Source organism: Ursus maritimus, unplaced genomic scaffold, assembly GCF_017311325.1.
Source record: "Ursus maritimus isolate PB19 unplaced genomic scaffold, ASM1731132v1 scaffold_25, whole genome shotgun sequence".
In the NCBI taxonomy this organism is placed as follows: Eukaryota; Metazoa; Chordata; class Mammalia; order Carnivora; family Ursidae; genus Ursus; species Ursus maritimus.
The window spans coordinates 32533011-32551213 of NW_024425008.1; the positions used below are offsets into that span (position 1 = coordinate 32533011).

The 18203-nt window shown below is 34.1% G+C and overlaps 1 protein-coding gene across 4 annotated transcripts in view; it reads right to left on the reverse strand.

Moving 5' to 3' along the window:
- GPHN (gephyrin) overlaps positions 1-18203 on the reverse strand; it is a 642872-nt gene that overhangs the window by 503865 nt on the left and 120804 nt on the right. For 3 of the 4 annotated variants that reach the window (XM_040641766.1, XM_040641767.1, XM_040641768.1), the window contains exon 2: positions 1754-1832. In XM_040641766.1, the coding sequence (XP_040497700.1) occupies positions 1754-1832 (79 nt within the window). Of the gene's footprint in view, positions 1-1753; positions 1833-12540; positions 12557-18203 lie in introns of those variants that run through there. The other variant, XM_008700679.2, reaches the window with a different exon arrangement.

The following is an 18203-nucleotide window of genomic DNA, read 5'->3' on the forward strand; positions in this document are numbered from 1 at the left end:
TTAGAGTAACTAATAGTACATTTTGATGATTCTTAATGAAAAAAAAAAGTTCTTTCCAATAGCAAAGGCAAAAACGAATCTCTCACTAAATTCTTACATTCAAGACTAATGCCTAGAGACTACTGCCAAGTTAAGAGAATGATGCTAAAGATATATGCTATTTCAAAACAGAGACTCAGAATTATTTTCTACAACCCATACAGTGGTGAACCCAGATAAATTTCTCTTAGAATACTAAGATTAAATTTCAAATTTAGTGCTAGGTTGCATGATGAATATCTACATTCTGGGAAGAAGTACCAAATTCTCTCAAAACACTATAACTCGTTGCTATAATAAATTATTCAAGTATAATTCTCCACAGCTTTTATATCATTAATATCTAGATGAGCACATATTCTTCCACGAAGACTACATAATACAGATAAATAGTACTGTTGTGACCAAAAATATACCTTCGAATAAGACAATAATGGAATAATTTATGTTATTCATTCAAATGGATGAAATCTTTCAAAAACAATGATAAAGTTTCCTCTTACATCTATAAGGAAAATAGAATTCTTCATGCAAATAAATGTTATTTGTCATTAATTTACTGGGAATATTTACATCAAGTTAAAGAATAGTTATATTTTTGATTAAATTATTTATAGGACTGAAAGGACAACTGTCAATTTTCAGTAGAATAAAGATCATGGAGAAAGAATATTGACATTCCTTTTGAGTGAGGAAAAGAGAAACAGATTAATAGAAAAAATTGAGAGAATTGAGTTTAGAAGTTCTTTTCTAAATTCATTACATTATAAACATTAAGAATCATTTTCAAGATTCTGTGTCTTGTGACTATATTTTTTTAAAATGACTGGGAAATCATTAAAGAATCAAAATCCTTCAGATTCAACACATACTTGTATTTTATTCCTCGCAAAATACTCAATGAATTACTGGTAAAACTTGTGGGAGTGTACGTTACATATCATGTGAAAGATTGATTTCCTATTATATCTTACTGAATGCATTATATACATCATTAAAGAAAGCACCTGCCAACACTCAATCTTCTTTTCTCTGCTGCCTAAAGCTTAACTAGTCTTGATTTTTTTTTTTTTTAATAAAGGTGATCTTACCAGGAGGGTATGTTCATATAGAAGATAGGATACATAATTTACAGTAAATATAAAATTGTAAAAAATTAATTAATAAAATAAAAATAGAAAGTGACATCAGTAAGAAAATTAAATACTAAAACCTATAAAACTATTCAAAAATTTTTCCTTATACAGCTTTCTAATGTAAAATATTAAATATATTCTAAATATTCAAGTATATTATAAATAATTATCTTATATTTATAATTGTACTTATAAATAAGTATTATAAATTAACAAAAAGCTTAAAATTGATGTGAGCGAATTTAATCGCACCTTTCCCAGCAAATGAATTACTCATCATCTTCCCTACCCAGTATCTACTGCCACATTGGCAAGATATCATCAACCATTAGTAAAGACTCTTTGAAAGTTGATCATTAGTCATAATGCTATCTCTTCTTCTAGTATCTCTTCCATTTCTAAAAAGAAACTATATCTTCACTTCTATTGAAACTGTTGGATATCCTTCACTATATGTAACACAAATTGTTAGAAAAGAAAAACTTAACATTAAATTAGTTCTCAGTTACAACTCTTGAAAAAGTCACACTAACTATAAAGTTTTAAATTATGCTTAGTACGGAAAATCAAATACTCACAAAGAAGGATCTTGTACGAGATCTTTGAGATTTATCCCACTGCGATCTTCTGCAAGATTCCTGAAGCAACTATCACTCACTAAACAGGAAAGGGAGAGAGAAAAAGTAAATTAATTTTTGCTTACATTTTATTTCAATTACTACTGACGAAATGGAATTTTAAATTAAAACTGGCTCTCTGGATAGGATTTTTCTAAAGATCAATGTTAATCAATTTCTGGGCCTAATAGATTTAGCAATAAACATTAATATTCAATAACAAGCCAATCATATAATCATACAAGCTGGGTCTAAATTTTGTTCTTACTTTTATAAGACAAAATTACCAGCACATGGTGGCAAGTCACTGCTTCCACAACTAGAAAAAAAAAAAAAGGTAAGTTGTCCCCCCAAATTATATTTTTAAAGATATTAGACAACAATGTGAACTAGTAAGAATAAACTAGGAGAAAAGTGGTATCTCTTCTTAGGTAAGCTGAGCCCCTATTGTTTTAATTTATGGGAGAATTTGCCACTTACAAGTTAAGAGTCAGAAAGAGGGACACTACTAGAGAAAAGAAAAACCGGCAGAGTTCTTGATGGTTCATAGGCTGGCATGACAGACTGAAATCCTATGGAACCCTAAGAAATCCTATGAAAACCATTTTCTGCTGGAAGATTTGCTGAGAGCTAGACAGCACAAGAGGATCTGGAATGAGAAGGAAGAAAATGGGCCATAGGGCAAAAAATGTTTTCTGTAGTGCTATGGTGATTGGGAGTCAAAGTCACACTACAATAGGCAGAGCTGACCACTTTCAGTGTAGATTTCAGATCCCCCCTAAAAAAAATTTGCTCTCAACCAAAAGCAAGGGGGCAGGAGGGGTGTGTAAAAGGGGGCAGAACTCAAAAGACATACTAAAACTTCTCACAATTTCACAGTACATAAGAACAAAATGACATCAGAAATATCTGCAACACAACAAGTTTTACCCATAAAGACATTTAAGACCAGAGGTAGACTAAGTATATATAAAGCTTTCACTCTAACTACCCAGCTCAATTTGAAGTTGAGTTAAAGTGATTGGCACTTAACACTTAATAACATTTATATCAATTTCTTTGACCCTATAATAAACAGTATTTGGTATACAACAAAAATTACTACAATGTATGGAAAATGACCCAAAATGTGACCAATAACCAAGAGAAAAATTACTTATTATATATATATATAAACACACACACACACACGCACACGCACACGCACACACACACACACACACACATATATACATAGACAGATGATAGATAGACAGACAGATAGATACTGACCCACAGATGATACAGAATCAGAAGACAAGGACTTCAAGAAAACTTATTTTCAAAAAACTTACTTAACATAAGTTGAAGATACAGAAAAATGTTCACAGTAGATGAAAGAAGGAAAATTTTAGCAAAGAATTAAAATCTATGAAAAAGAATCAAATAGTAATTTTAGAATTGAAAAATACAGTATCTGAAATTAAGAAATCAGTGGATGAGTTTTATAGCTGACTCAACACAAAAACAACCACAGGATTTGTGAACTTGAAGAGATCAGCCAAAAATATCCAAACTGAAGCAAAGAGGAAAAAAACATAAGTGAAAAGAACAGAGCAAAAGAAACATGGGAATCAAACAGCTCAATGTAACTGTAGTTGAGGAGAGAGAGAATGGGGCAAAAGCAGTATTTTCAGAACAGCTAAGAATATTCCAAAACGGTTTCAAGACACTAATTCACTGACTTGGGGAGTATAACCAACCCCACACTGGAAAAAGTAAAATAAAAGGACACTACCAGCCAAACTGCTGAAAATAAAAGATGATAAGAAAATCTTAAAAACGACCAGAAAGAGAAAAAGAACACATCATCTTCAAAGGAAAAACAGTAAAAATTAAAGCTGACTATTCCACATAAACTATGAAATCCAGAAGACAATGGAAAGCTTTGATTAATATGCAGTGGGAAAACTGGAAATATAGAAGTCTAGACCTTGATAAAATATCCATCCCAAAATTAAAGGTAAAATAAAACTTAACTTATATAGTATTTTTGTATTTTGTATTTACTTATATAGAATTTTCTATTTGTATTGATGGATTATTTTCTATTTCAATTTAACAATTTTATTCTATGTATCTTAAAGAGTCATTTCTATCCTACATATGGAGCAAGAAGAATATGACATTCACCTATTCCTTTCAAAGATCCATTACTTAATATTTTATTTGGATTTTATATTCCGTTTTTTTATAGAGGCCCTCAAAATTATAAATCTGGATCTCTCTCTGAAATAAACAATACATATAAACAATGATGCTATAAAAACATCTGAAGTTGAAAAAACATCTTTTATTTTTTTTCAATGAGGGGAGTAATTTTGATTAATATATCATTTTCATTCCATATTTAGCAGACACTCATCTCAACCTATTGATATAAGACAAATTTCCTGCTTTTCATAATTTTAATGCTCTTTATTACAAAACTTCCTGAGTAGGGCTAAAAGGAAAAAAATAAAATGTTGGCACACTGTAAGAAAAGTTGGGTTCTTGCTGAGCTGAACTAAAATTGAAGCTATAATATATCATAAAATTTGTTCTTAAAAGTTTCTTGCCCAATTTGGCAAATATGAGAGCTTAGTTATAAACTTCAAGAGCCTGAAAGTTTTGCAGGCTTAATTAAAATGGAATAAACCTTTGCTCCTTTAAAGGCTTGCTAGTCAGCTATCTGTGAAATGAGTTTTGCTAAAGAAGGCACTTTTCTAAAATTCATGATCCATCCAAATTTTAAGTTAAAAACAAAGCAAGAAATCGAAAATAGTCTCTTAACAAAAATTCTAAGACTTTAGCTGCCTAATAATATATATTATACTTAAAGCTTTATTCCCCACCAACACAACAAATTTTCTTTTTGAATTATAAATAAGAATATGGCACTTTTAAGAAGTAAACATAATAATATTTTGTATGTAAACACATTAAAATCAATCAGTTTAGGTCACCATATTTTACTGTTTTTTTTTTTAAGATTTTATTTATTTGAGAGAGAGAGAGACAGCCAGCGAGAGAGGGAACACAAGCAGGGGGAGTGGGAGAGGAAGAAGCAGGCTAGGCTCACAGCGGAGGAGCCTGATGTGGGGCCCGATCCCATAATGCCGGGATCACGCCCTGGGCCTAAGGCAGACGCTTAACCGCTGTGCCACCCAGGCGTCCCTACTGGTTTTTTTTAATCGCCCAGTATATGATGACTACAAGAACTGTTATGCTCTTCACTGCACTGAAAAAGTCGTCAACAAGTCATCACAAAAATCAGATAAAAAGTGAGAAATTACAATGGAAATATATAGTCGAACTTTATGGTATTAACATGAAAATTATAAACTTTAGTTCAGTCTGTTTTATATTGATAGAATAATGAACTTGGAAGGATAGAAAGAAAATTAGAAATATTAGTAAACTGAACTCTTCACCAGAGTTCCTATCCAATCATATGCATTTTTCCCTGTAAGCGTTCACCACTTGGATCTATAATCAAGACAATAATTGAAATTCATTACATGTTAAGCATTTCATATTTATTATCTCATTTAATCTTATCATCCAACGATAAGCCTATCTATATCACCATTTTACAGATAAAGATTCTAAAGCATTGGGAGATTAACCATCTTGCTATGGATCATACAGCTAATAAATAGCAATACTGGAAAAATCTAAATGCTCTAACTCCAGAGGTTGTACCCTTAACCAATATACACTATAGAGACCATAGTTCTCATCAATCACTCATATATTCTGAACTCTCCTACATTTCCGTAACTTCAAAACACATAAAAGTTATACAATTAAAATTCATTACAAGACAGTAAATTCCAACTCAAAGCATTATTAAAGGATTGCAGTTTTTAAAGTAGAATGAAACATTATGGATCTTCTAGTTAACTGTGCTTAATATCTCATGGATTCTATGGAGGTGTCTCAGAGCAATGACATTCCTTTACCCTTTCAGCTAAAGAGATCTGTTTTTATTTGCTTATATATTAGATTGCTTTAAAATTATATTTGCAAAAATTTTGTTAAAGAAATTTTTATAGAAGCTGAAACACACATACATACACACACCTCAAAATAGTATTAATTCCACTCATCATTATTTTATAGATGAAAATCACATTTTGCCTATGGTCAGCAAAAGTCAGCAAACTCAGTATATACATAGAAATATTTGTAAAATGGATCCATAACAGGGTTCTCAGCTAATCATAAACACCTATTTTTGGTATATAGTTATCTTTTTTACTGGTCTACAATCAAAGTAACAGCTGACCTTGATTATTTGCTAACACTTTATGTTCATTTTCCCACTTACAAGCATTATGTACGATCAATATGAGCTTTGATAAAATCGTTATGCTGTATATTCTAAGTCCTACTATTACAGATTATTCAATCTGATTATTAGGAACTATAACATGAAAGACCTAGCCATCTCTTTCTTTTAGGCTGACATTTATATTCTATCTTGCTCTGGTCAGGAAGGATTTTCCCATAACAAAAAACTGCTATCCTCAAAAATTCATGTTTAATATATACCATGCTAGGAATTCAGTATTTAACTTATTATATTATCCATGTTTATGAACACGAAAATAAGGCACCATTTAAAAATTGCCAGGGTAGCAGTAAAAACAGATCCAATTTAAAACTCATTCATTTGGTAGTTTCAAAATACCCAGTGAAATAAAATCCCAAAGAAAGGATCCTGTGAAAACAACTGATAATTAAAATTAAATGTCAGTTTATACAATCTAGAGATTCCAATTAATTTATCTAAGTTAGACTGAACAAATAAAACAATAGTTCACAATCACAGAAAAAGATAAAAATATTGATACAAGTGTTTCAAAAAATACATATTTGAATATCAAAAAGTGAAGACCAAGTTCTTAGAAACATTACCAATTTTTCTTTAAAATGTCCCCTTCTATGATCACAGTGTGGAAGTTAAATGTTTAATGGAAAAATATCAATATGCCATGATTTTAAAATATCACCCAAAAAATTGAGCAAGTTACTTCTTTTATTCTAAACATATATAACTTAATAGCTAACATAAGAAAAATTAGACTGATTCCATTATTCTTAGTCACATTTTTCAAGATAAATCTATTTCTTTGTTATTTAGATAAAATTCACATAACAAAATTCACCCTCTTATTTTTTTAATTTTTTATATTTATCGAAATTAACCATTTTAAAGTGTACAGTTCAGTAACATTTAGTACATGCACAATGTTGTATGATCACTACCTTTATTTCCAAGACATTTTCATCATCCCAAGAGAAAACCTGCTACCCATTAAGCAGCAAGTCCCCACTCCTCCCTTCCCCTAATCCCTGGCAACCACCAATCTGATTTCTATCCCTGCGGATTACTTATTCTGGATATTTCATACAAATGCAAGTACACAATATGTAATTTTTTGTGTCTGAATTTTTCACTCAGCATAATATTTTTAAGATTCATCTATGTTGTAGCATATATCAGTACTTCATTCCTCGCTTGGCTAAATAATATCCTGTTGTATGTAGGTATGACTTTTGTCTATCCATTCATGCTTTGTTGGACATTTGGGCTGTTTCCAGCTTTTGGCTATTGTGAATTGTGTGAACGAGCATGTGTGTACAAGCATTTGTTTGAGTACCTGTTTTCAATTTTGGGGGGTATATACCAAGGAACAGAATTGCTGGATCATGTGGTAATTCCATGTTCAATTTTTTGAGGAACTGAAAAATTGTTTTCCAAAGCAGTTACACTACTTAACATTGCACCAGCAATGTAACAAGGTTCCATTTCCAACATCCGCGGAGTCGTTATTGTCTTTTTAACTTAATCATAACAGTGGGGTGTGACGTATTATCTCACTGTGGTTTTTATTACATTTTCCTAATGACAAATGGTGTTGAGCATCTTTCCATATGCTGTTGGCTATTTGTATATCTTCTTTGGAGAAACGTCTATTCAAGTCCTTTTTAATTGCGTTGTTGATGTTTCTTTGTTAAGGTGTGAGACATTAATATATCCTGGATACTAGACCCTTATCAGACATACGATTTCCAAATATTTTATCCCATTCTCTGAGTTGTCATTGTGTGCTCTTGATAGTGTCCTTTAATGTACTGAAGTTTTTAATTTCAATAAATTTTAATTTATCTATTTCTTTCCTTTGGTGTCACATCTAAGAAACCATTACTAAATCCAAGGTCATGAGAAATTTCCCTCATACATTCTGGATAGAATTTTATAGTTTTAACTCTTTAGCTCTTTTATCCATTTTGAGCTAACGTTTGCACATGGTGTGAGGGTTAAAGTCTGACTTCATTCTCTTACCTGTGTTTATTAAGTTGTTACAGCACCATAATTTGAAGAGGCAGTTTTTTTCCACACTAAATGATCTTGGCACTCTTCTAAAAAAAATCAATTCCCTATACTCACATGGACTAAATATTTCTACACCTAATTCTATTCCATTATCTATATGTTTGGTCTTATGCTAATATTACACTGTTTTGATTACTGTAGCTTTGTAGCAAGTTATTAAATGGGGAACTGTGAGTCCCCCAACTTTTTCTCTTTCAAGGTATTTCTGGCTACTCAGCATTCCTTGCAATTCAATATGAATATTAGGATTCTGGTCCACATTTTACACCAAATTTAGGTCCCCATTTAAAGCAGATTCATTTTATTTTATTTTATTTAAGATTTTATTTATTTATTTGTCAGAAAGAGAGAGAGAGCCACAGACAGGGGAAGAAGCAGACTCCCCACTTGAGCAAAGAGCCTGATGTGGGACTTGATCCCAGGACCCCGGGATAATGAGCCGAGCCAAAGATAGATGCTTAACTGACTGAGCCGCCCAGGCAACCCTAAGCAGATTTATTATAAAACACATTTTACTATAACCAATTATCTATCTTCAGATACTACTTCATATTTTCTTCCATGCCTACTTCCTACACTTTTCTACCTGCTAAAAGAAAAGTTCCCTGAATTCCTCTGGGGAGAAAAAAAAGTAAACTAAGAAAAGAACTATAAACTGAGCAAACTGAATGAGATAAATGAACAACAAATGAAGGTAAACAGCAGTGTTTGAAATTTCGTAATTTTCTTAATATATTCAAAACAAAATTACAAGCTAAAACAATGCATTTTTGCAAAGCATGCTATTTTCACACAGTCATTTCACAACTATAAACGTTGCTTTAATTTTAAGTAATTTTAAGTATTTTCAAACTGTTTTATGAAATTTATGTCAAAAAGTAACACATTCCCATTCTAACACATATTAAAACAAGAAGCAAAATCTTTCCCAATAAATTTACAACAGATATATGTTCTGAATTCAAGCTACAGTTTTAACAACATTTTTTTCTAAACTGACGCAAGTGCAAAGACAACTTTTGAATTTCCAAATCCATTTAATTCTGCAAGTAAGGAGCTTCCACCTTATCTTTAACTGGAAGTGATGACTGTGCGACTAATAAAATACTAAAAGGCAAAAAAAAAAATCCTAATTCTAAAAACACATTCCAAACAATTAATATACTCAATTAAAATAATACATTCATGAATTCATTATTTACCAATAACTTCTTGTGTGAAGAGACATCTGCAAATATAAAGTACTAATGCAAATCAACATGAAGAGATGAACATTTGAAACAGATACTAATGACGGGAAATAGTAACTATAAACTCCAATTATTCCCCATGTCAATCTTGCTTTTTGGCCTGAAAATCCTAGAATATTTACTATCTGGCCTTTAATGGAAAAAATTTAGAGACCCCTGGTTTACAGGAAAGAATTACCATGCAATATAGAGAGCTAGTGGATGTTGTAATTCCTGGTATGTGCATTGGTGTATAACATATGCCCATGACTTTGAAAAGAAGGTGCTAAATGACTTCTGCTCTTCTATATCCCATCATATCTCTGGCCAAAGTCCATATCAAAACTCAATATTGGGAAAATGTCCAGATATCTTCATCCCTGCCCCTACAGGTTCTCCTATCTGTGAAGTTTCAACGGGAAGCCAGAACTACCATGCCCACCACGCAGCAGTACCACTGAGACCACATGTCAAGGATCAAAAAAAAAAAAAAAAAAAAAAAAGCCTAATTGAGAAGTTGGCTTCTACCTGAACCTGGCAGTAAAGAAGCAGTGCCCACCTCCATGAGCAGAATCTGAATGAGAGAATTAAAACAGAAGGCTTAAAAAAGATTCACACTTCATCCCATAATATCCAAAATGTCCAGATTTCAATAAAAAATCAATTGTCTTAAAAAAAAAGAAGATTCCAAACTAAATGAAAAAACGACAAGTGACAGGTGCCAAGACCAAAATGGCAGAGATGTTAGAATTATCTGATAAAAATTTTTAAAACAAGAGGAAAAAAAACTGGGGGGAAAAAAAGCCTCAAGTATAGGACACTTACAAAAAAAAAAAAACCTAACTTTCCCATCACCTGAGTCTCAAAGGAGAAGAAAAAGAGTGCAGGCCTGAAAAGGAATTTGAAAAATTACGGTTTGAAAACTTCCCAAATTAGGCAAAAGAATACAAACATAGAGATTCAAGAAACTGAGAAAGCCTCCAACAGGAAAGACTTAATAAAATATATACCAAAAGAAATCATAGTCAAACTTCTAAAAACTAGAGAAAAAGAAAAAATCTTGGAATGGTAAGAGAGAAATTACACTTTACCAATACGGGGAAAACAATTCAAATGACAGCACATTTCTTGTCAAAAACTAGGTAGAACAAAATGATCACTTTTTCAAATGACCAAATAAAAGCACTGTAAACTCACATGCTACATCAAGGGAAAATATCCTTCAGAGATGAAGAAGATATTAAGACACTGTCAAGTGAAAGAGTATTAAGAAAATCTGTCACTACACCTACCTTAGAATAGCTGGGACTCAGAAAAGAACAAATAAATCATAAACCTCTAACAAGACTGCCAAAGGAAAAAAGAAAACACAAAAGACCAATATCAGAAATGTAATAGTAGATATATATCACTACAGATTACAGAAATCAAAATACTAATAAAGGAATATTACAAAAAATTCTAAAGGAATTGAATTTGGAAACGTAAAGGAAATTAATCAATTCCTCAAAAAACACAAATTACCACAGCTCACTCAATATGAGAAAGATAATTTGAATAGCCAAACTATTAAGGGAATCAAATTTGTAATTTCAAAACTCCCCAAAAATGAAATCAGCAGGCTTGGATGCTAAACTGGGAAATCCTACCAAAAATCTAAGGAAGAATTAACACCAATTCCACACCATATTACACTAAAAGTAAGAGAAGGGAATACTTCCAAATTGATTTTATGAAACTACTACGACCCTGAGGCAGAAACCTAACAAAGACAGCACCAAAAATCAAAAACAACAACAAAAAATCCCACAAACAAATATTTCCCATGTGAATACAGACTCTAAAGATCTTTAACAATATGTTGGCAAACAGAATTCACCAATATAAAAAATAAATCTCAACCATGATTGAAGGGGTTCATTCCAGGGATGCAAGACTGAATCAGTATTCAAAAACTACCAGTGTAATCCCCACAGCTAGGATTGAAAATCAGAGGATCTGAATTTCATGAGTGCTAACAACCAAGTAGGCCGGAAAGCCTGGAACTTTAAAAATCAGCAAACTCCACTGTGACACAGCATGGAGAAACATAGGAAGATAATCCCCTACCCTTAAAGAGAGAGCATAGCAAACAGCCTATGGAGATACAGGTCAGAAACAGCACATTCAAAGGTGCCTTGAGCTTATAAAAAGGAAAGTAAGTTACTAATCTCAGAGTATGCTGAGGGACTTCTCCAAGAACAAAGTACCTGGCCAGTACCATTTCACACCCTAGCTTCCCATCATACACACACAGGCACCTACAGGAACCAGGGAATGCTACCTAACTTGGTTATACCATGCCCTACACTATACCCCCTCACCTGCTCCCAGGAGTCAGAACACCTTCAGTCCCAGTGGACAGAATCTCTCCCGGAGGAAACCCAAGCAAAACATGGCAACAATGTGTCTCCTGAATTCTCAAGGAATCACATAGACCCTGTTAAAACTGCACTACCACCACCCCCAAACAAATGAGCTTTCCTGAGCAGCCCTGGCCAGTCTTGTCTCCAGGTAGCTGTCAATACCCTGTAGAGAAGAATGGGTGCCCACAACTTAAACTTCCAGGACCCCACTCATGCTTTCTGTTGTGGCTACCACAGGACAGGTCTCCACAACAGCTGAACACCATCTATGAAGGAAGGACAAGCACCACCTAGTTAAAAGTCCATGTATCACCCACTATTTTTTTTTTAAGATTTAATTTAGTTATTTGACAAAGAGATAGAGAGAGAGCACAAGTAGGCAGACATCAGGCAGAGGGAGAGGGAGAAGCAGGCTATCAGCTGAACAAGAAGCCTGATGTGGGACTCAATTCCAGGACGCTGGGACCATGACCCAAGCTGAGGGCAGCTGCGTAAGCAACTGAAAAACCCACACGCCCCTCCCACCACTATATTAAAGAACAAGAGACACAGAGTTAGATAAAATGAGAAGACAGAAGAATATATCCCAAATGAAAGAACAGGACCAATCCACAGAAGAAATGTAAAAGAAACAGATATACGTAATATGTCCGATAGATAATTTAATGTAATGATCTTAAAGATACTCACTGGATTTGAGAGAAGAGTGGAGTACATCGTTGAGGTCCTTAACAAAGATAAAAAAGAACCAGTCAGATGAAGAACACAATAAAGGAAATTAAGAATACACTAAATGGAATAAATAGCAGGCTGGAAGAAGCAGAAGAAGGAATTAATGAACTAGAAGACAGAGTAATGCAAAGTTATGAAGCTGAACAGGTGAGGGGGAAAATAAGCAAAGACCTCTAAGAATAGACTTAGGGAACTCAGTGACTCCATCAAATGTAATAACATTCACTTTATAGGGGTCCCAGAAGAAGAAGAGAGAGGAAAGGGGTCAGAACATGTATTTGAAGAAATAATAGCTGAACTTTCCTAATCTGGAGAAGGAAACAGATATCTAAATGGAAGAGGGACAGAGATACCCCAACAAAATCAACCCAAGGAGGTCCACGCCAAGACACACAGTAAGCAAAACGGTAAAAAGTAGTGCTAAGGAAAAAAAATCTTTTTTAATCAGCAAGACAAAAGAAGACAGTTACCTGTAAGGGAAACCATGTTTGCAGGCCAGAAGGGAATGGAATGATATAATTAGTGCTGAGAGAAAAAACAAAACAAAACAAACAAACAAACAAAAACAGCAGCCAAGAATACAGTATCCAGCAAGGCTATGATTCAGAAAAGAAGAGATAGAGAGTTTCCCAGACAAACAAAAGCTAAAGGAATTCATGACCATGAAACCAGCCCTACAAGAAATGTTAAAGGGGACTCTGAGTGAAAAGGAAAGACCATAAGCAAGAATAAGAAAAGTAGGAAACAGAAAAGCAGTAAAAATAAGTATAATTATAAAAATCAGTCAAGGGATTCACAGAATTAAAGGATGAAAATTATGACATCATATACCTAAAATGTGGGAGGGAGAGGAGTAAAGAATGAGTTCACTTAAGTTCACTTAATTTAACTTAAGAGAACTTAAGCTCACTTAATAGAGACTGTTATATGCAGAAGTTGTTATATACCAACCTCACGGTAACCACAAATTAAAAACCAGTAATAGATATGCAAAAAAGAAAAAGAGTAAGGAGCCCAAGTACATCACTAAATAAAGTCATCAAACTGTAGAAGAGAGCAAAAGAAGAAAAGAACAAAGAACTATGACAACAATCATAAAACAAGTAAGAAAAGGACAATAAGAACATACTTGTCAATAATCACTTTGAATCCAAATGGACTAAACACTCCAATCAAAAGACATAGGGTGGTGGAATGGATAAAAAAGCAAGACCCATCTATATGCTGCTGATAAGAGAATCATTTCAGACCTAAAGACACATGCAGATTGAATATGAAAGAATGGAAAAACATTTTTCATGCGAATGTCAGTGAAAAGAAAGCTAAGTAGCAATACTTAACATCACACAAAATAAACTTAAAACAAAGACTGTGACAAGAGACCAGGAAGGACACTATATAATTATAAAGAGAACAAGCCAACAAGAAGATATAACAAATTGCAAATATTGTGCACTCATGATGGGAGCACCCAAATACATAAAGCAGCTAAAAACACATAAAGGAAGTAATTGATAGTAATATAATAAACACCCTCTAACATCAGTGGGCAGATCATCCAAACAGAAAATCAGCAAGCAAAGAGTGGCTTTGAATGACACACTGGACCAGATGGACATAACAGATATATTCAGAACATTCCATCCTAAAACAGAATACACTTTCTTTTCAAGTGCACATGAAACGTTCTCCGGAACAGATTACATCTTAGGCCACAAAACAATCTTCAACAAATTTGAAAAGACTGAAGTCGTGCCTTCCATCTTTTCTGGCTACGATTCTATAAAACTAGAAATCAACAAGAAAAACTCTGGAAAGAGCACAAATACATGGAGGTTAAATACCACGCTACTAAACAATTGAACGGGTCAACCAAGCAATCAAAGAAGAAATCGAAAAGTACATGGAGGGGCGCCTGGGTAGCGCAGTCGTTAAGCGTCTGCGTTCGGCTCAGGGCGTGATCCCGGCGTTCTGGGATCGAGCCCCACATCGGGCTTCTCCGCTGGGAGCCTGCTTCTTCCTCTCCCACTCCCCTGCTGTGTTCCCTCTCTCGCTGGCTGTCTCTCTGTCACATAAATAAATAAAATCTTTAAAAAAAAAAAGTATATGGAAACAAACAAAAATGAAAACACAATGGTCCAAAACCTTTGAGATGCAGCCAAAGCGGTTCCAAGAGGGAAGTCTCTAGCAATAACAGGCCTACTCCAGGAAGCAAGAAAAATCTCAAATAAACAACCTAACCTTACACCTAGCAGAGCAAGAAAAAGAAGAACAAACAAAACCACTAAAGGGAAGAAAACAATAAAGATTAGTGCAGAAATGAATGATATCGAAACTAAACAACAGAACAGATCATGATACCCAAAGCTAGTTCTTTGAAAAGATCAACATAATTGATAAACCTCTAGCCAGATTCATCAAGAAAAAAGAGAGAGAGAGAGGACCCGAATAAACAAAATCACAAACGAAAGAGGAGCAATTAACGACTGACACCACGGATATACAAAAGACTGTAAGAGAATATTATGAAAAATTGTATGTTAACAAATTGGCAACTAGAAGAAATGGATAAATTCCTAGAAGCATGTAGCCTACCAAAATTGGAGCAGGAAGAAATAGAAAATTTGAACAGGCCGATTACCAGTAATGAATTCAATCAGTAGTCAAAAAACTCCCAACAAACAAAAGTCCAGCACCAGGTGGCTTCACAGGCAAATTCTACAAAACATTTAAAGAAGAGTTACTACCAATCTTTTCAAACTTCTCCAAAAACAGAAGAGGAAAGAAAACTTCCAAATTCATTCTATGAGGCCAGCATTACTCTGATACCAAAACCAGATAAAGACATCACAAACAAAAAGAGAACTATAGGCCAATACCTCTGATGAACACAGATGCAGAAATCCTCAACAAAATACTGGTGAAGTGAATCCAACAATTAATTAAAAAAAAAATCATTCACCACAATCAAATGGGATTTATTCTCGGGACAGAAGGGTGGTTCAATATTCACAAATCAATTGATGTGATGATACATCATTTCAGTAAGAGAAAGGATAAAAACCATATGATCATTTCAATAGATGCAGAGAAAGCATTTGACAAAGTACAACATCCAGTCATGATAAAAACCCTCAACAAAATAGGTTTAGAGGGACCTACCTCAACACAGTAGAGGCCTAATATGAAAACCCCACAGCTAATCATGCTCAATGGGAAAAAACTGAGACCTTTTCCCCTAAGGTCAGGAATAAGACAAGGATGTCTATCCTCGCCACTTTTATTCAACATAGTACAGAAGTCCTAGCCACAGCTGTCAGACAACACAAAGAAATAAAAGGCATCCAGATTGGTAAGGAAGAAGTAAAACTTCTCACTATTTGCAGATGACATGATACTATCTATAGAAAACCCCTTAGACTTCACAAAACTACTACTAAAACTGATAAATGAATTCGGTAAAGTCCCAGGATACAAAATCAACATACAGAAATCTGTTGCATTTCTATACACTGATAATGAAGCCGCAGAAAGAGAAATTAAGCAATCAGTCCGATTTACAATTGCACCAAAAATAATAAAGATTACCTAGGAATAAACCTAACCAAAGAGGTGAAAGACTGTATTCTGAAAACTGCAATAAAACATTGACAAAAGGAATTGAAGACGGCACAAAGAAATGGAAAGACATTCCATGCACACGGTTTAGAAGAATTAATATTGTTAAAATGTCTATAACACCCAAAGCAATCTACATATGTAATGCAATCCCTATCAAAATGCCAACAGAATTTTTCACAGAACTAGAACAATTCTAAAATTTATTTGGAACCACGAAATCCCACCCCCCAAACACCATAATAATCTTGAAAAAGAAAACAAAACTGGAGCTATCAAGATTCTAGACTTCAAGTTATACTATGAAGCCATACTAATCAAAATGGTATGGTGCTGGCACAAAAATAGGCACACAGATCAGTGGAACAGAATAGAGGGCCTATGAAACCCAGAAATAAACCCACAATTATATAGTCAATTAATCTTAGACAAGCAGGAAGGAATATCCAATGGGAAAAAAAAATAGTCTGTTCATTAAACAGTTTCGGAAAACTGGTCAGCAACATGTATAAGAAAGAAACTGGACTATTTTCTTCCACTATACACAAAACTCAAAATGGATTAAAAGTCTTATAAATGTAAGATCTGAAAACATAAAAATCCTAGAAGAAAGCATAGTCAGTAAGGTTTTTTTGTTTTGTTTTGTTTTTTAAAAGATTTTATTTATTTATTCGACAGGATAGAGATAGCCAGCGAGAGAGGGAACACAAGCAGGGGGAGTGGGAGAGGAAGAAGCAGGCTCATAGCGGAGGAGCCTGATGTGGGGCTCGATCCCGTAACGCCGGGATCACGCCCTGAGCCGAAGGCAGACGCTTAACCGCTGTGCCACCCAGGCGCCCCAAGTCAGTAAGGTTTTAACACTGGCCAGAGCAACATTTTTCTAGATGTTCCTGAGGCATGGGAAATGAAAGCAATAATGAAGTATTGGGAAGACATCAAAATAAAAAGCTCCTGCACAGCAAAGGAAAAAAGCAACAAAACTAAAGTGCAACCTACTGAATTGGAGAAAATATTTTCAAAAGGGACATCCAATAAAGGGTTAATATCCAAAACACCTAAAGAACTTATCAAACTCAACACCCATAACAGAAATAATGCAATTTCAAAATAAGCAGAAGATATGACAGACATTTCTTCAAGGAAGACATATAGATGGCCAACAGACCCATGAAAAGATAGTCAACATCACTCATCATGAGGGAAATGCACATCAAAACTACAATGACATATCACCTCATACCTGACACAATGGCTAAAATAAAAAAAAAACACAAGAAACAACAAGTGTTGAAGACGATGTGGAAAAAAAAGAAAAAGAAAAAAAGAAGCAACCCACTTGCACTGTTGGTGAGAATGCAAAGTGGTGCACCCACTGTGGAAATCAGTACGGGGGGGTTCCTCAACAAGTTACAAATAGAACTACCCTATGATCCAGTAATCACACTACTAGGTACTTACCCCCAATATACAAAAACAGTAATTCAAAGCGATAACCCGCACTCCTATGTTTACAGCAGCATTATTTACAATAGCCAAGTTATGGAAGCAACCCAAGTGTCCATCAATAGATGAATGGATAAAGCAGATGTGGGACACACACACACACACACACACACACACACACTGGAATATTATTCACCAATAAGAAAGAGTGATATCTTGCCATCTGCAACAAAATGGATGAAGCTAGAGAATACAATACCAAGTGAAATAAATCAGTCAGAGAAAGACAAATACCTTATGACTTCACTTATATGTTTAATTTAAGAAACAAAACAAATGAGCATGGGCAAAAAGAGAGAGAGATATCAAGAAACAGACTTAGCTATAGAGAATAAACTGATGGTTACCAGAAAGGAGCTGGGATCAAGCCCCCCATCGGGCTCCCTGCTCCACTGAGAGCCTGCTTCTTCCACTCTCACTCCCCCTGCTTGTGTTCCCTCTATCGCTGGCTGTCTCTCTCTCTGTCAAATAAATAAATAAAATCTTAAAAAGAAAAAAAA